At 43.0% G+C, this 17,752-nt stretch overlaps 1 protein-coding gene across 5 annotated transcripts in view; it reads right to left on the bottom strand.

Annotated features, from left to right (window-relative positions):
- Positions 1-17,118, bottom strand: part of RASSF6 (Ras association domain family member 6) — a 28,358-nt gene extending 11,240 nt beyond the window's left edge. Inside the window, exons 1-2 of one of the 5 annotated variants that reach the window (XM_082759602.1) lie at positions 16,994-17,118; positions 4,669-4,758 (exon numbers count right to left, since the gene is read on the bottom strand). In XM_082759602.1, the coding sequence (XP_082615728.1) occupies positions 4,669-4,739 (71 nt within the window). In that variant the 5' untranslated portion in view covers positions 4,740-4,758; positions 16,994-17,118. Of the gene's footprint in view, positions 1-4,668; positions 4,759-9,300; positions 9,530-9,627; positions 9,647-9,669; positions 9,806-15,630; positions 15,729-16,993 lie in introns of those variants that run through there. The other 4 variants (XM_082759600.1, XM_082759601.1, XM_082759604.1 and 1 more) reach the window with 4 other exon arrangements.
- Positions 17,119-17,752: the final 634 nt, after the last annotated feature.

Genomic DNA, 17,752 nt, shown 5'->3' with positions numbered 1-17,752 from the left:
CTGCTGGGTAAAAAGTAACCACCGCACAGCAGGTGCTCATGGCAACACCCTCATCAGAGCAAATTTGCTTGAATTACAGCTCAAGATTGAGTTTGGTTAAGGTACTCTGCTTTTCAGCACAGCTTTTGAAGGAGGATACACACCACGCAATCCAAAGGAGAACATGTGGAGTGGTAAGTGGTATGAGACAATATCACCAATAAATAAGCACCCTTCCCCACACCAATTCCAATTAAAGATTATTTAGACTATAATTCAAGGAGGTAATTTCCACCAGCATGGGTAATTAAGCATAGGAAACAATTGCATGGAAAGGTACAAATTCTGCCTCACTGACAATCTTTAAGAACTAAATGAGATCACTAACAATCAAGATAGTTTAAAGCACCGTCTTTCAGTCATAAATGAAGATACCAAGTTTATTTCCTACTAGAGTCTGGTATTTCCATGTTTCGTTTAGTATGAAATATTGCAACAGCCCAACCATCAGCAAAACAAACGGCATCTGAAAGCTCCTCTCACCGTAAAGTCCCACAGAGACTTAGAGAAATTATTCAAGACCCATGTACTGACAAAAGTGCTGTTACAACTCCGACACCAGTTTTGAGTGTAAGCAGAAATACTGCAGAACTGACTGACAGCAGTGTCACTGAAACACATCACACACTGGAACGATTTATAAGAGAAATTGCATTTTGAGTATTGCAACAGTCAGAGTTCACCAAGAAAATCAAATAAAGGAACCTTGCAGGTGCAGGACTACACTGACAAAGACCTTATGCAAAGCATTAAACAACTGCTTGTGTGAGAAATACATTTAATGAGGGAGTTAATGATACAACCTTGGGGAATAGGAAACACTGGCACAAAGAGTTTCAGGAGAATTTTTAATGTTTGTTTTCCTGTATCGGTCACAGCACAGCCACGTCCCAGAACACACAGGGACGTTATCAATGGTGACAGCAGCGCCCTTATCAGAGATGACAAGCCTAAGAGTAATCTCTGCTAGGAGTGTGCCCAGGCTCTCAGTCATTGCAGGGCAGTTAGGAAGGCCGTTTTCAGGGATCAAATGAGTATTAGTTCATAGCATCTCTATGATCAGGTTGTGACGTCAATAAGTGCAATAAAAGACAGCATTGCTCAGGGTATCGCACCTAAGAATGTAAGAAATCCAAGAAATTAGTACAAGAAACTAGAAGAATTATGGTTTATACAAAGAAATACATGCAGGTAGAAACTGGTGCATGTGATTTGAAATGACAACAGCTAGACAACAAAAGCATCTTCTCCTGCGACTCCATGATACAGTCCGACTCCAAGGGCATACATCACCCTCTCCTGTGGCTTGCGACACCTGCCCTCTTCTTCCATCCTCAGCCTCTGCTGTCCACGGTCTCCGTGAGAGCTCAAAGCAGCTGCCTAGCGTCTCAATCACCTCTCACCATTTGTGTATCCAAAGCATCCGGACAAGAGTGTCTCTGAACAGCACGACGTGGAGCTCTGTCCCGGCGCATCTCCACCGGGGACACAGAGCTGTAGCACCCGCCTCTCCCTTCAGTGGATGGGGCAGTGCTCACACAGGTAAACTCCCGAAACTTACTGAAACAGAGCGCTGGTGGTGGGACCAGTGCATGCCACTGTCTGCAAGCCCAGGGGAGCATGGCCTTCCCCAGCCAGACTGCTGAATCACAGCATGGTTTGGGCTCTACGGGACCTTAAATCATCCAATTCCACCCCCCTGCCATGGGCAGGGACACCTCTCATTAGGCCAGGCTGCTGACACACCACAGAGCAAGCTGGGGGGAGCAGGGGAAATGGTTAACGTGTGTGTGTTTGGAATGGGGCAGCAAGCATGTGAATATCTTTCCTGTTACAGCTTATCTCCTGCTCGCTCCACTTAATAAGTTGAACTTGTCTGTGCCCTGCTGCTTGGTGATCCTTTTCCATCCCTGTGGGAGGGAGGGAAAAGAAAAGCGAAACAGGGCTTTTGTTCAGCAGGTCATATGAGGGCAAGGTCTGCACCACCGAACTCAGCAAGGTTAACTGCATTCCCTTCTGAGACTGGATGTAAATTATTTACTTCATTAACTTACTACAACTTCCAAAATATATTTGGAAGTGGCTTTATCAATCCTGTTGGCCCCTAAAGCAGCATTTTCAACATCTTCAAGTCACTTCAATTTTAAATCCTATAAATACGGGTGGTGGAGGACCTTCTTTCCATTGTGTTGGAACAACTCATTCCTCATTCTGTGAGCTGTGGGGGATTATATTCAGGCCATCCCTCTGAAATGGAAAGTTGCCACACACTTCGATATGAATCAGGTGCAAGCAAAATTCTCCTCACACTGGCTAGAGGTAAGCAAGATTAAGCACATCTTGGCCTCATACACAGGCAGAATCCAGATGCAACGCAAGATGAAGGTCCAAGTATGAGATCCATATTTTTGATTGACAGATGTTGTGATAGATCTGCTGATCCTGCTTTCAAGATGCTGAAAACTTAAATCTTTTTATACTTCACAGCCTAACATCTTGGGCAATCATTTTTCTGACAGCTGTTATTTAGCAAGCTTTTTCCAAGTGGAAAGTTGTAGAAGTCAGTTCCCCAAGGACAGATGAGGGAATAGCTAAGGGCTTGAGTCTGCCTCTGAGGCCCATCTCTTAGGCCATGTCAGCTGCAAAGGCAATTAAAGTCCCAGGCGAAAAGCAGAGCGACGTGGTAAGGGTAATCTGCGGGACAGGCTCTGTTCAACCTTTAGCAGAGCGAGCTCTGAGATTTTTTCTTTCTTGCCTTCCTATTAACTTCCACAGAAGTTTGCATAAACAAATCTTCCGGGTTTCACTCTTGCATTAGTGCAACAGACGGTGACAAACCAGGCAAGCCATTAGAAAAGCCCCGAGGGAGAGATTTGACAGTAACCCACACAGACCTCTTTGTCCTTGTGTATCGAAGAGACAAGGCTATTTTCTTCTTTTAGCCCCAGAAAGAATTACCACACCTACCAGTCTGCTGGTTCCACAGTGAGTCTCAGCACAGCCCATCTTCACTAAGGACTGCCCTAACGGAGGCAGATGGCCATCCCCTCCGAGTTACACTGCCAGAAAAATCAGTGGCTCCCTTGTGTTGCAATACAGTTCCTCAGAGCATGCCTTCACGACAATAGCCAAACACAGCGATTAATGAAGCCAAAGCTAAGTAACTGGAAAAACTTCTTACTGCCAAACCCCCAAAAGGTAGCATTTACTGCAGCCTCACCAGTTTCTTCAGTAATGAAGGCAGGACACAAGGGAGCAGTAAGGTCAAGTGCCCTTGTGGTGAACCACAAGAGAAAGTATCATATGTTCACTCCAAACACTAATCCCAGACAATTCACTTGTGTCCTCCTCTCACCTGAGACCTACGCATTTACCCCTGGATATTTATAGCGGTTGTGCTCAGACACATGATGTTTTAGTCAGCCAAGCCTTGGTCTCCCTTTTGATCCGGCCATTCTGCAATCCTCAAACAGCAGGCTGGCCACATCAGCACGATTTGCATGGTACAGCTGGAAGAGGAGCTGCATGACAGCCAGTTCAAGGTGGAGAAGGACAAGAGTCTGCAAATTGCAATGGAAGGGAGTTTAAAGTTTGAGTGCACACGGAATACCTAGAAGTATGAAGACTGCTTCATCTGGAACATGTCCAAATGCTTTTGTATACCAAGCATATGAATATTAACACAGACTAATTACCTGAAACCATGGTATGACATGAAACCAGCATGTGCCAAAGCAGTAGCAGCATAAAGGGACCAAGCATTTAGGAGAAATAGGCTGCACTTACTGCCTGGCAGAGCTCTGATGACCTTCTTTAAAAAGGGAGAAATCAACAGCACTTCACATAACCCGTATAAGAGTATCAAAGTTCAGATGAAAATATTTAGTGCAGTTAGAGAAATTCTACCACAGGCCCCATCCCTGGGTGCATTTAATTAGCTGCTCCCATGCTCCCACAGTAATGTCAAGAGGCATAGAAATGATGTGAGAAAACTGCCATTTATTCCAGCTCCTGTGCTCTGGACAACAGGGGAAAAAGCCATTCCCTAACAAGGTGATGGAACCATACACCAGGAGGCTCAGGGTATATAGCAACATTAGGAAACATTCCTAACAGACAGATTTAACTGTGGAAAAGTATCCCATGAAATACAGTTCGTGTACAGTTCCAAGCCTCTTCTAAACAGTTTCAAGAACTTCTGCTCACCACAGAACAGAACTGGCAGCCTGATACATCTTTCTCCGCAAAGAAACCTTGCCACCAGGTGCTCGAAACCAAGCCCCATGCTTCAAACTAGCAGAACTCATGCTCAACACTGGAATCCACATTCCATTTCAATAAATTTCCAAGACATGAAGGTCGTCTTCCCTAATTTGAAATTTTATTTCAGTACCTTTGAAAGTGCTGTTCTACCTAATAAACACAATCCACAGACCAAAGGGTTTAGTGCTCTGGTTTTTGAAATCAATATAAAAGGCCACTTTGTTCTATAGACACTTCCCAGGAACCAAGCTGCAGGCATTGCTGCTGGAGCTGCTCTTCTGGATGGGCAATTAATGAATTAATGTAGAGTAACTTGAGTAGAGCAAAATCACTACTTTATTATTATTATTTTTTATAATAATTTACCTGGTTATAAACTTCTCCTCATTGATGGCAACAGAAGGTAGATGCTGTGCTTTCATAGTCACTTTCTTCATTTATTCAGAGGAGATGAAACTAAACAAAAGGAAAAAAAAAATTACAGCCACTATTGTCACTAAGAAAGACTGAATGGTAAAAACAAAAATGACACCTTAGCTTGCAAAGCAAAACAGACCCAGACTCTCAAGCAATGGGCTTAAATACACATATTTCAGCTGTTTTCTATTTATCCTTAGTATCCAAATATTTCCCACTCCTAGTAAAAAAGCTATAAGCCATTCCCACCAAGCATATCGCAGTGGTTTAAATCCCAAGTCCTACATACGCCCTGACTTCTTCCAGGAGTTTTAGGATTACCCTTAAACTCCATCACAATGATTCAGTACTTAGTAGACTGAAACCCATTTACTGCTTAGGATTCATTTGTTAATTATGGATAGAGCATTGCCCAGGGTCACCAAAAAAAAAGTGACTCAGCAAACCACCCTTAACCAGGTTAGTAGGACTAGGCAAGAGAAGAAGCGTTGCTCACTGGCAGCGTCCTGCAGCACACAAAGAAGCCAGCTGCAATATTAAAGCAAGAACAAGGCTATAATTAAAGTGATGTAGCAATACAATTTACAGATCTCCACACAGAGATTTCAGCATATTGTGTAGGCAAAAAGCCAGGCTCATGAGACTCCAACAGTACATTCTTGAATACGCTTAATTATGGAGTCTTGGCTGCTTTCATCCACCCTCAGGTATTAGAAGAAAAGGCAGACAGAGCAAAGGAACCAAAGAGACTCAGAGACTCAAGATTGACAACTGATACTGCACTGAAAAAAAAAAAACAGCCCTAGAAGTGGCAAACAGGGAAAGGCGAATCGCATCACAAGCAGTAGAATCTCCAAGGACTGTACTGCAAGTCAATGACTCCACTTTTATTTCTCTCTTACTCGGGTGCTGCGACAGAGGAATTTGCCCAGCAGCACTTGATGTCCATTCGCACTTATTCCATGAGACTGGCTTAAGTCTGGTGTCAGCCTGCATGGGGCAGCCCACTAAAAGCCATCTGAAAATCCGTTCATTGTCAACAGTACCAATGGCAAGTAGAATCCAGGAAATCCATTTAGAAAGGAAATTAAAGCTTAAGAAGATCACAGCTAGCTGAAAAAGGGAATAGTTTATGTAAAAATGACTCTACACCAGTGCGCTGCTTTTTTAAAGTTACATATCAAAGTTCAAAGATGCATGTCTTATGAAAAAAATGTGGACAAATTAGATGATCTGCATAAAAATACATTGTCTCGCACCTACAAAACATGTAGAAGATTTCTGTCAGAAGCCATTTCACAACCCCTAAAATCCAAGTGCACTACCGAAACGAACCTTACATGAGCAGATGGGGGTTCAAACAATGCTTGAGCAAAGGCTCATTGAAAACAGTGTGACGGACCCCATAAACCCACTGTGCTTTGGGTGATTTCACATAAAGGTGAAATCCATCTGAGTGGGCCCAAGGACTTCTGTCCAGAGATGAGTTTGTATATACAAAAAAGACTGCTGCACCTCAGACTAATAATGTTGTTTCTTGGCCTCTCAACTGAGCGCAGTAACCACTGGCCACACCTTGAAATCTGCTTTTACACGATTTACTAATACCTCTAGCTGAATCAACTGCCCATGCCAACCTCATTTCAAAATGGTTTTAAAAGATGCAGAGGAGTTTGTGTACATTGGCACCTGAATAACTGGATACAGGCTCGAGTGTCCTGCCATCGGTCAGGAAACCACTCGTGAAGAAGAGCAGGTAGCCGGGCGGCTAGTGGCCAGAGCAGTGACTCCAGCCCCACTGCTCAGAGCTGCATACTTCTCTGTAGAAATTTGACCATAAAATGATTCATAAGAAGGAAAAAGCTTATCTCTATGGACTAAGAGGAGTGATCTTTACACAAAAATTACTGCTAAGGATTACTGCTAAACTGCCTATTCTGCTCGGTAGTGCCAGGTTCTTAACTAAATTTGCCTTAGGAATCCTTGAGCATACCTTAAGTCTGCTGGTTGCCACTGAAGCACTGACACTGAAACCAAAGTGGATTTGGTGATGGCAATGGTTGATCACTAACACCTCCCCCTTTTCCTTCCCTCACTGGCTGATAGCCCTGGACAAAACCAGGCCTTTTCCCAATGGCTGGTGCAGAAGCCCAGCAAACACTCATTCCACCTTCCTCACTCTTCTGAGCACTGCTGCTCATCAGGATGGTCCAGCACATTTCTACCTGCACACCCTAGAGCTAACAAGCTTCCCCTCCACATGCCCTTCCCACCAGCACGTTTCAGCTGGTGCTCAGAAGTTGAATGACACGGGACCTCCAAACCAGGAGCTCACCCCTGGAGCTGGCTCCTTGGCAGCAGCAGGATTGAAGGGACAGCCCTGCCCAAAAAGCCAGGGGGCTTCCCTGGCAGCTGACTGAATTCGTGCATTGCCTTCTGAGTTACACATGACACGCTCCCATCACAGAGAAGGAGTTCCCCAAGGGATCAGCATGAGTCTGCGAGCTATGTTTATTCACTTGGTGCTTTATGCAAGGTATTAGCATCATTTAAGCAAATAAATGTCATTAAAACATCCTACAGCCCTGATTTGTAACTATCCCGGAAACCTGTGGCTTGAGAGCGTGCAGTGACTTCCCCAGCACAGTTATATGGCACCGCAGCTGACAGCATATTTACACTTGCACTCCCTAAATCCACAGGGCTGTCACATTTTCTGTCACTGCCTGGTGTTTCTTTTTGTTGTTGTTGTTGTTGTTTTTCTTACATGTCACTTCCCTGCAGCTATTTGAGGAAGCAAACTGAAGAGATGAGGGGGATTTTTTTTTCCATTGTTCCCTTCAATATGAAATAATCAAAAAGTGCTGACTTTCCAGCTCTTCCAACAGTGTGAGACCATGGCCATCTATCCAACTGTATCTCCTGACTTGCTTCATATCAAACAGGTCTCCACGTTACGTTAAATTGGACTGGAACCACAAGATCCCTTCAGATAGGCAACGCCTTAGTGTCAGACCCCAGCTGGGCCAACCTCATGGCCTAAGACTTAACTAAGGGGAAATTTCACACATGGAGGAAGCCTGAAACCTAAAATACAACTGGAAGGAAATGAAAGAAACAGAGGGAAAACAGGAGTGAGAGGTGAGGCAGATGCAAATTCAGACATCAAAGATTGCCACTATCAGAGAAATCTAGGTAAATAAGGAAAAGCAGACTACTACACAATCCCAAAGCTGTGAGAGGATCAACAGCCTCATTAGGTACACGACAAATCTAACAACTACACTAAAGGAAAATCCCATACAAGATTTGTCTCACTGGAAATGTTTCTTCCCAAGAAAAAGTCCAACTGTTACTGGAAGGGAAGATGACAAGTCTTGTTTCGTGTTATTAAATGCAGTGATTCTAAAGTCTTTTGCTTCAGGGGACAGCACAGGGACAGGACAGTGACTCAGTGACAAAGCAAAGGTAAGAGCAAGCATCCACGCAGATACACAAGGATAAAAGGAGGTGGCTGCAGCAGGAGGGCTGGTAGGAGAGGGCCACCCGACCCCCAGAGGTAAGCCAAGGAGGAGCAGCAAAGCAGCATTTGGATTTGTATGCAATAGCCTAGGGAAGAGGCTGGATGCTCCTGCCTGGATGTGCTTTTTGGCACATCTATATGTTAAGATGGGGACTGCAGAGCCATCAGCGTGCTATACAGCACTCCTACCACTGTTAAAAAAAAGTAAACCCACAAAAACATCTGCAGATTTCTATGTCTTTTGACCCTGTGCTTCCCAAAGGCATTCCAAGAATACAGGATGTCAGGACGGTGTGAGCACTCTCACTTTCTCATATAGAAACCAAAAGTCTCAGCTATCTATTTACTTAGCTATCAGCCAAACATACAAACAACGTTTTGTACGGCACATGCTTTGCTCTGCAGGCATGACGGCACATACAAATACCCAAGTCATCTTCTACACTCTGTGGTGCCTGTTACTTAGCATATTTTTGAACCATTATATCTTAAAAAAAATAAAATAAAATATGAGCTTAGGGTTTATTCATGTGCATAAGACATTCAGTATCAGCAGAATAAGGTCTTTACCTAGCCACAGCTCTAACTCTACAAGCCTTTATGCTTTTGAGTTTTTTTTTCCTTTATTTTTTTCTTCTGAAATTACATGGCTTTACCCCAAAGCAAAGGTCTAACCAAAAGAAACTTATTCCCAACACTTGCATTTTTCCCAGCTGAAAACAAGTTTTTTTAATCTTCCAGACTTTTTTACACTTCAATTAAAAAACATACTGTTACAGCACAGAACCCTGCACTACCCCAACACACAAAACAGTGCAACCCCTCTGCTCAGGCACGCTCAGAACTGTCTTGGATTATGGAAACCCAGAGTCAGTTGTTGTTTATCAGGGAACGCGGCCCCTCAGCATTCAGGGGGAGAGATCCACAGGCTCCCTCCCTTTGCACCAGCAAGGATTACACAGCAGGGCTTGCACCAAACGGATTTCAAACCCGAAGCACCCGTTACTACGAAGTTACTTGCTATTTCAGGTCCCTTAGGAAACGTAGCTTCTACTCACTCTAAAGAGCAGACAAGGTGACTGCCGTAACCTTTACAGTCCCTCTGGCGACTGAGCGACGGGCGGCGAAGGCTCGTGCCCACGTACGCAGCGAGCAGCAGCACTGCCTATTATCCACCTATTTTATCACAAGTGACTCATGCCTTGAGATTTCGGAACTTTTTATGAGAATTTCTGAGCGACTGCACATTTCTCCTTCCCTCCGGCACCCTAATTACCTGAAAGGAATTTGACTCGAGTTCTGGATGACTGCGAAGGACCTTGCTTTCTACTGACGCTGCAGGTTACACAGCGAGCAGAACAGCTCCAGCTTCGCGTTTCGCTTACCTGCATGCGTGAGCAGAGGAGGAGCAGAGGGGTTTCACGTACCTTGCGCTGAGCCCTGGGAGAGGCATGACAGCATGGCACCAGCTGACAGCCGCCTCTGCTACCTTGTGGAGCCCACAGAGCTGGTAATTACTATTTTGCTCAACAAACTGAGAGTGCTGGCAACCCAGGACACTCCCCACACCTCGGTGCATGTCGGGAGCATTTACCTACCCGCTTTCCTTCCTCCCAGCTGCTGACAGGAGTGCTCCCTGAGTCACGGTTACACCTACGGGGAGGCTCCGGTTAACGCTTTAATCACTAACTTTATAATGAGAGGCAACCTGCTGACTCTTAGTAATTATTTGCTGACAGAGTTCACCCTGAAACATCCTGTGCTGAAAGCACTATCATGCTTTAAACTCTTGTCATGTCAGTTTTCTAATCCATTGGATAAAGTGGTCGTTCCTTCTCTGGCTATGCTTAAGTCTCTAGTGTTTAGTGGAGTAACAAAAGCATACAATTAGGTGATGTCTAAGTACATGGGTTTATAACATTATGACAAAAATTGTGTCAACATAGCTTGATCACTTAATCACACTCAGCTATAAACTCAATTTCTTGCTTAAGATACCTTATGTTATTCACTGGGCAAGAGTTGAGTCTGTAGGAGAGAAAGCACCGCTACTCAGCTTAATTGCTAAGCAACTAATCATATAAACAGATGTTTGAGCTGTAAAATTAAAAAAAAAAAAAGAAAAAAAAAAAAAGAAAAGAACACAGACCTTTGAAATTTCCACTGTTTGCCCATCCATTTTTAGCAAGCAATTTATTCAAAGGATCAAGCCTAAAACTGAGTATCACTGGGCCACAGAGAGAAGAGCATGACAAATACTGAACCTGAATTTGCCTTCATATCAGTCCTACTATACCATGATTAACATTGAGTTACTTCTGGCTCGTATCATCTCATGTTAGAGACAGATAGAACAGACCCATTAATATTTGATCTCTACTCATATCCTTATCCTCTGGTGTACTCCTCTCAAGGGCTAGACTCGCAGCTGTATATGCAACAAAACGGACTTGGTATTTGGGATCATAGTCTATGCTGTAGAGCTTCTAGCCCTACACCTGGAAAAAAATGTTTAAATAAGGATTTTATTGGTTTGTATAATAAAGAAGTTTCTCAAAACACAAAAAGGGGTGAACATAAAGGGATTTTTGCTCAATTCACAAGAGCAAAGCAGCTCCATGTTGCAGTGAGCTTGGCACTTCACATCAAGCTCCACTTCTGGAGCTGCTCCAGCTTTTCCACAATGATTGAGCACAAACCTCTACAACTTCAACTTGTTTAAATCCAGAAGTGTGATTTTTTTTTTTCCTGTCAACAGCTTCAGACCCCTGAGCACTCTCCCTGACAGTCCCAGATTAGAGCAGAAAGACAGCACAGCCTTCTTTCAAATTCCTAAAACCAGATGAAGTCAAATCAATCTGTAGCTGACAATTAGGCCACCCTGCTGACATCATGAAGCTGGCCAGTGCCAAGAGGTAACCACGTATTTTGAGAACTGAGGGGCAGGTCAGCAGCTTATAACTGAGCAATGTGAGGTTACCCCATTGGTGTTCATCCTGATAACCAATATTTAAAGTGTTTGGTGGTGGTGGTTTTTTTTGTTTGATTGTTTTTTGTTGTTGTTGTTTTTTTGTTTGTTTTAAATAAAAAAGATTCAAATAAATGAGCAGGGGGGTCGAAACCAGATGATCTTTAAGGTCCTTTTCAACCCCAACCATTCTATGAAATTGTTATAGATATATTAACATTTACAAGTAAGTTTTGAAATCCCTATGTAGTAATTACTTCAGTTCATGCAAAAAAATGTCTGTAATATACTAGAGCCATAAGAGAAAATATTGTAATAAAGGGCTATAGTCCTCACTTCCACTTAAAGCAGATGGCTTGATTTTCATATTGGCTTGGTGAACGTGTCTCAGGCTTGTGTCTAGTTTTTATTCTCACACTTAGTTTCTTGTACCCACGTCCCACTTCTGATCTCTTTACATGCAATTAAGTGCTAGCTACTTCATGGAGAATCATCAGTGCAGACTGGGAATAAGCGTTACATAGGAAAAAGATATCTTTAGGACTACAAAGCAATGGTTAGTTTACAGTCAGTTACAAGAAGGAGGAGAGAATGTTCCTATTCTTCTCAGGAGAAATAAGTCATCACACGCAGAGCAAGCATTGTTGCTCATCCTTCTTAGTAACTGCAGTTCATGTGCCTTGGATAACTAACAATGTCATAACTTGGAAATATTATTTCAGCTCTTAAATCAAAGGGTAATCATGATTTTTCTTCTGAACAGACAGGTAATATAGCGATCCTTGAGTCCTTAGTGCTTTGTTACTTTTCTGGTTCCTTGCATGATTAATGCAAATAATTTTAAGTTAGTAAATAATTGGAGGTTGGAGTTCCAGCTGTCTTATAACCTGGACTCAGATCATTAACTGTCCAATTGCTCAAACTAGAAGAGCATCTCCAACAGTGGGGAAAAATAAAAATTAAAAAAAAAGAAGTTTATTCTCCTGCTTTTACAGGATGCAATCAGAGTAAACAAGCTGGCCACGACAAGATCACGCAGGTATGCTGGACTTCAGTGGCAGTGTTCTGAAAATGCAATAGGATATGCATGAGATCACAAGAGATCTCTCTGCTTCACAATGAAAAAGAAAGTCACCTGTATCATTTGCTAACAGCTGTTCCTGGACAGCTTCAGACCAGCATTGATCCCAGTTGGGGAAAATACTCCTTGGACCTCTTGAGCAAGACACTACAAGGCAAAGACGTAGCTTCCAATGACAAGATCAGAGTTTCACATGAATCAACAGGTATCAGTTCAAAAAAATGCTTTGCTTCACATTACAGAAATTACCATGAGGATTGCACTGATAATAGCAATAAACCAAGGAATTCAGAACAAGTGGGTTTGCCCTGCAAAGGGCCTCCTGTTCTTTAACAATATTATCTTCTGTCATCACACCCTACTGCCAACAGCAATATTCCTGTGCCAGGACATGTCTCACTGGCACAGCTGATAAGCATGGCCCAGAGCAGAAACTAGGAAACAGATGATTAGCTCAAATCACTAAATATGCAACACACACATCCACTAGAAGGCTATCTCCTGTGAGCCATAATCCCTCCTGCATACCATTAGATGACTTTTGAGGGCCAGAAGTTCTTGATCTCAAAAATAGCACAGAGAAGGAAGAGCAGACCTGCTGTTTGTGGTAGTACATGTACCAACAGCAACAGCTTTCTACCCAGATAAGAAAGCAGGAATGTTTGGGGCACTAACCCTTGGGTGAGTAAAAAGCTACCTGCCTTTGCCCTCATGAGCCAGGGCAGGTCCAACTTCAGAGACTAAACCGTCTTTAGTCATGCATCATAACTTGATCCTACATCCTATGAAGTCATTCATTCGATAACACAGTCTCATAAAGCCATACACATGTTCTCATTGCTTGGAGCTAAACAATATTGTTAAGGGCTGCCACACAAAAGAGCAGCAGTCACATAGCTTCTCACTACATTACAGCCCACTGGGAGAAAAAACCCCAGCCCACTCTCACAGTGCTTCTAAACTCAATTCTTTACTCTCAAGATTTCCTGTTCTAAGCCAAAATAAACTACAGAGTTTTCTATAAAACACTACTTTCTCTGATTTATTCTTAACTATCTTTTTATTTATGAAGGTCTTCTACCTTCAAATTAAGGCCCTCACTATCTGCCCTCCACCCCCTTAGTTCTGTAATCAAGACCTTACATACTCCCCAGCCCTTAAAACAATACCAACCCTTCCTCATGTGCCCCTTATAGGATGCTTTTATGCTCTGGTCACTCCTCCGTAACGATCATTTGAGGGTCATCTGACTATAGCACCTGACTCCCATTTCCAATATGCTAATAAGTTTTCTTTAGTTACTTCTTTGTTAAAGAAGCTGAGTCATAATGTGGACTGTCCTTTCTTTTCTGCTCGTTTTAAAAATACCCTGAGCACACACAGGTCTCTGGCAAATTTCACAGAAGAGCTCAGCAGCAATTTTTTTTTCTCTGTAAAATGCAAGATATATTTGAAAGTAAACTGCATTTCACAAGTGTCACTATTATATGCTGTACTACAGAGATATAGTGCAGCATACTACTAAAATAAGATAAATATTGCTGCTTCATAGTGATTGAAGCTGAACTATACTTATGAATCAAAAAACCTCCAAATGTTTAATTAGTTTAATGCTAGGCTGGATATGGGTGAGAGAGCATTCGTGTAAACACCTTGTCATCATTTATGTAAACATTTTAGTGGTTAAAAAAAGGCGTCCAGATTTCTAGACATACTTGTCAACAGAAAATATATTTTCTGCAGGCATTCTGCATAGGGACACCAAGTGGAAGCAACATGAATGAAGACTGACATCCTTGCTACCCAGCATTGTAAGAACATACAAACTTCAAGAAAATCACAGAATCATAGAAACGGGGTTGGAAAGGACCTACAAGATCATCTAGTCCAACCGTCCTAGTATCACCAATACTACCCACTAAGCTACTAAATCATATTTTGTATCAACTTGTCCAGGCACTTGTTGAACACCATGAGGGACGGTGACTCTGCCACCTCCCTGGGCAGGCCATTCCTGTGCCTGACCACTCTTTGAGAGAAAAAGTTTTTCCTGATATCTAATCTAAATCTCCCCAGGTGCAACTTGAGGCCATTCCTCTTGTCCTATTACTAGGTATCTGGTGAGGACAAAACAAGATGGGGAAACTGACATTATAAATTAATTTTATTAAAAATGTGATATAAAGGTATTTTTTATCTCCTCCATTTACATGACTGTAATTTACTCAACTAAATTTCCTGATGGCATAAAATGATGAAACTTCATCAATACTGAAGGAAAATAACCTCCTAGTAGACACAATGTCATTAGGAGATCTAGGAGATTGAACCACAAGTCACCTAGAAAGAGATCAGCTACCCCACTGTCTTCTCAGGTCAGGTACCCTGATAAAAAGTATGAAGAACATGCTGACACTTCTTATAAGTCATTTGTTCAAGCACCTGTTCTAGAAGCAAGTCAGATTTTCTTAAAGAGCCATTACACACTACACCTTCTGTACAGATGAGGACAGAGTTTGCTGTTGCAGCAAAGCACACTGAAGCGAGTTTCAGATAGCCTAATATACATGTACATAATAACACCTTGTGCAATGGAAGAGTCCAGGCTGAAAAGGAAGAGCATGGCAAGTAGCTCTCTCACATGGAGGGAATGCACAGCAATCACAGCCCGCCTCTGAGTCTGAGCAGCCCACGCTCCTTTGCTCAGTGCTGCTGTGCAGCGCAGGCATTCTTCACATTGCGTCCTGGGGTCTCTGCACAGTTCTTCATTGTGTGCCGCTAAGCACAAGCAACTTGAATGATACACCAAGCTGCTGGGAAGCTACCGTGTGAAATGTGAGACTTAAAGGCTTTCATTTTCATACTGACCATTGATTTCATAATCCCTGAAGTACACCATAAAAACTGTTTGGAGAAAGAACCAACTTTTTACCTTTTGTACCGCATTAGATATCTAAACAGACAGTAAAACAGATGAACTATAAGCATCTGTCACCTTTATTTATTATTTTACTCTTTAAAATCTTGCATGAGCACAGAGAGCACTGTGAAGGGCAGAGTGCAAAGCAAAACAGATGAGGCTGACTCTGTGAAGTTCTGCCTCATGTCTGGTGGCCTGAAGAGACCTCTGTGACTCCTTTAAGAAACTCTTCCCTCTGACACTAAGACATTCCTCACCTTTACTCACTCTTCTTGCAGAAAATCACATAGTAGACACCATAACTGCTTGTTGGAAATCCCTTCTGTTCTTCTGTCTTTGCACAATTCTGCTTTTTGATTACAATGCCAAATAACCATTCTAGCATCCTTTGCAAAGCATAAATACATTTACATACTTACTGTGTCATTTCATATTCTTCCAAGTGTTTGACCTTATGGATCATATTTTTCTTCTCGTTCAGCTATCCAGGGCTCAAACTCTTCTAAGTAGGGTCCTGGAGCACAGTGAGCGCTGTGTGCTACAGCAGGCAGTTACGTGCCAGCTCTACAGCAGAGGCGGTGGCATTTCGGTGGTGTTGGATGACACAATAGTGTTTCTAACTCTGAAGTGCTAGATCTCAGTGCACGGCTAACGTGTTTACAACCCATGCTAGGATTTCACAGGAATTAACAAGGCTAAAATTTGATCTCATTGTTGAGGACGTGTGAATATCTTTCTGGTTGATAGGTGCTTTGGAACAATAAAGCCAGGTGACAATGGAGGCAGATGGAACACAGCAGCATGTAAAATTACTGTCCGATTTGGACTATGAACTATGCTCCTGTGTAAAGCAACATAAACAAATCAATAGCCATTCAGGAAACGCTGAAATTCTGGAAAGATTCTTCCCTACACAGTTGTTCAGAGGGTGTGTCTTCCAGTCTGGAATTTGATCCATCTGGAACTGTCACTCAGCCCTGAGGGCAATCCCTTGCTTCCAGCTAGTACACATGTCCCTGCAAGTGAAAAATCTGAACAAGCTGCCCACTGGAAATGCAAATTCAGACTCTGGGACCGTGCTGTCCCAGCTTTCGCTGTGCACTCCACACCAGAAAAATGTATCACGCTTGCAGGAGGCAGTTCTCACCTCAGGAAACCATGGGCTGCTGGGGGACAGAGGCAGCGCCCTACTAGATAAAGCTTGATCAGCTAGAGAGAAAAATCAAAAAGCTATAGAGAAACGTGAGTGTCTTTAGGACTGTAAGTTGCATGGTATGCTCCCCCTGCTTTGTGCAGAAAGCACAGGTTCAAACAGGTGCAGGAATGGAAGCAATTTCAGGCGTGAAATTTTATGCAAAAGATATTGAAGAAACGGAAACCGCATCTGAGCGGCAAGTGTCCGGCATTACTGGAGGCATGTAAATGGGAAGCAGAATGCTTACAGAGCACCCTGTAGCTGCACAGGTCCTCTTGGGTCCCTGTGTGCTTCTCTTGCAGTCAGCCTGGCAGTGCGGTAGGAGCTGGCACTAAGTTTTTACGCCTTTGCTTTACAGCAATAAATGTCAGAATTTCAGAGACCTTTGTGAGAAATGAAGGAATATCTACTAAAATACTCTGAAATTAAGGACTCACAAACCAATGGTCTTGTCTACAATAGTCACCTGAGTGTTCAGCCTGGTATCACTGTCTTGGCATAGGACATCATCAATTTGCACTTAAATAACAACAGTGTCTTTGAAAAGGGAGAGTGCTGTGCTGTTCACAGACAGCTGCCTTTGTTACCTGAAATGTCATTAGTGGTGATATTCTTCTGGGGCTGGATCCTTCTGCTTTGTCCACTCCACAGCAATGGGCAAGGCCCTGCCTGGTTCAGAATATACCTTTTGCCAACATGATGGACTCTGCACAGCAAACACATGCATAACTCCACACTGCAAAATGAAAAGTATGATCTCGTTCAGTATTAGGGGTCTAACAGCAACAATTGGCCTTAATGACCCTGATCTGCCTCACCTGGGATCTCCCCACCCCTGATCCCTGACCATTGGTCCAAGACTCTATTTAAGATCAAATTGAGGTGCCTTTGTTCTTTTTTTTGCTGAGCTATGTTATAGGAGGGTTTGTCTCTGTCTTGGTCATAGTAATGTTTGTATTTAGCTGTGGATTCTATTGACTGTGATATGCAAACTAAACTCCTTTGATGCTGTTATAGACTTAAGTGACCAATTGCTACATGACCTGATTTTGACCTGTGTGGATTTTTCAGACTTGCATCATCACTGTAATCTTGTCTGGTAACTGGATGCATGGTTCAACATGGCTACAATCTGTGGTTCTGTCTGGCTTGTTATGCTAAGGTACAAGGGGACTTGCTTTGCAGCTGAGGTGACCAAGAGGTGTAGTGAGCCCAAATCAGTGTCAGGGAAGCAGTGGGGCAGGGTGTCTGATACTGTTAGCTGGGCTTGTGCTGCAGGCAACCTGCAGCCCCATAGGGTGAGCTTGCACTGGCCTCTTGTGGTTTCTACAGCAAAATGTGCACCT

The sequence above is a fragment of the Aythya marila genome (assembly GCF_965140915.1).
Source record: "Aythya marila genome assembly, chromosome: 4".
NCBI classification, from domain to species: domain Eukaryota; kingdom Metazoa; phylum Chordata; class Aves; order Anseriformes; family Anatidae; genus Aythya; species Aythya marila.
Note: the sequence above shows the minus strand (reverse complement) of the source record. Positions and strands in the feature narration are given on the sequence as shown.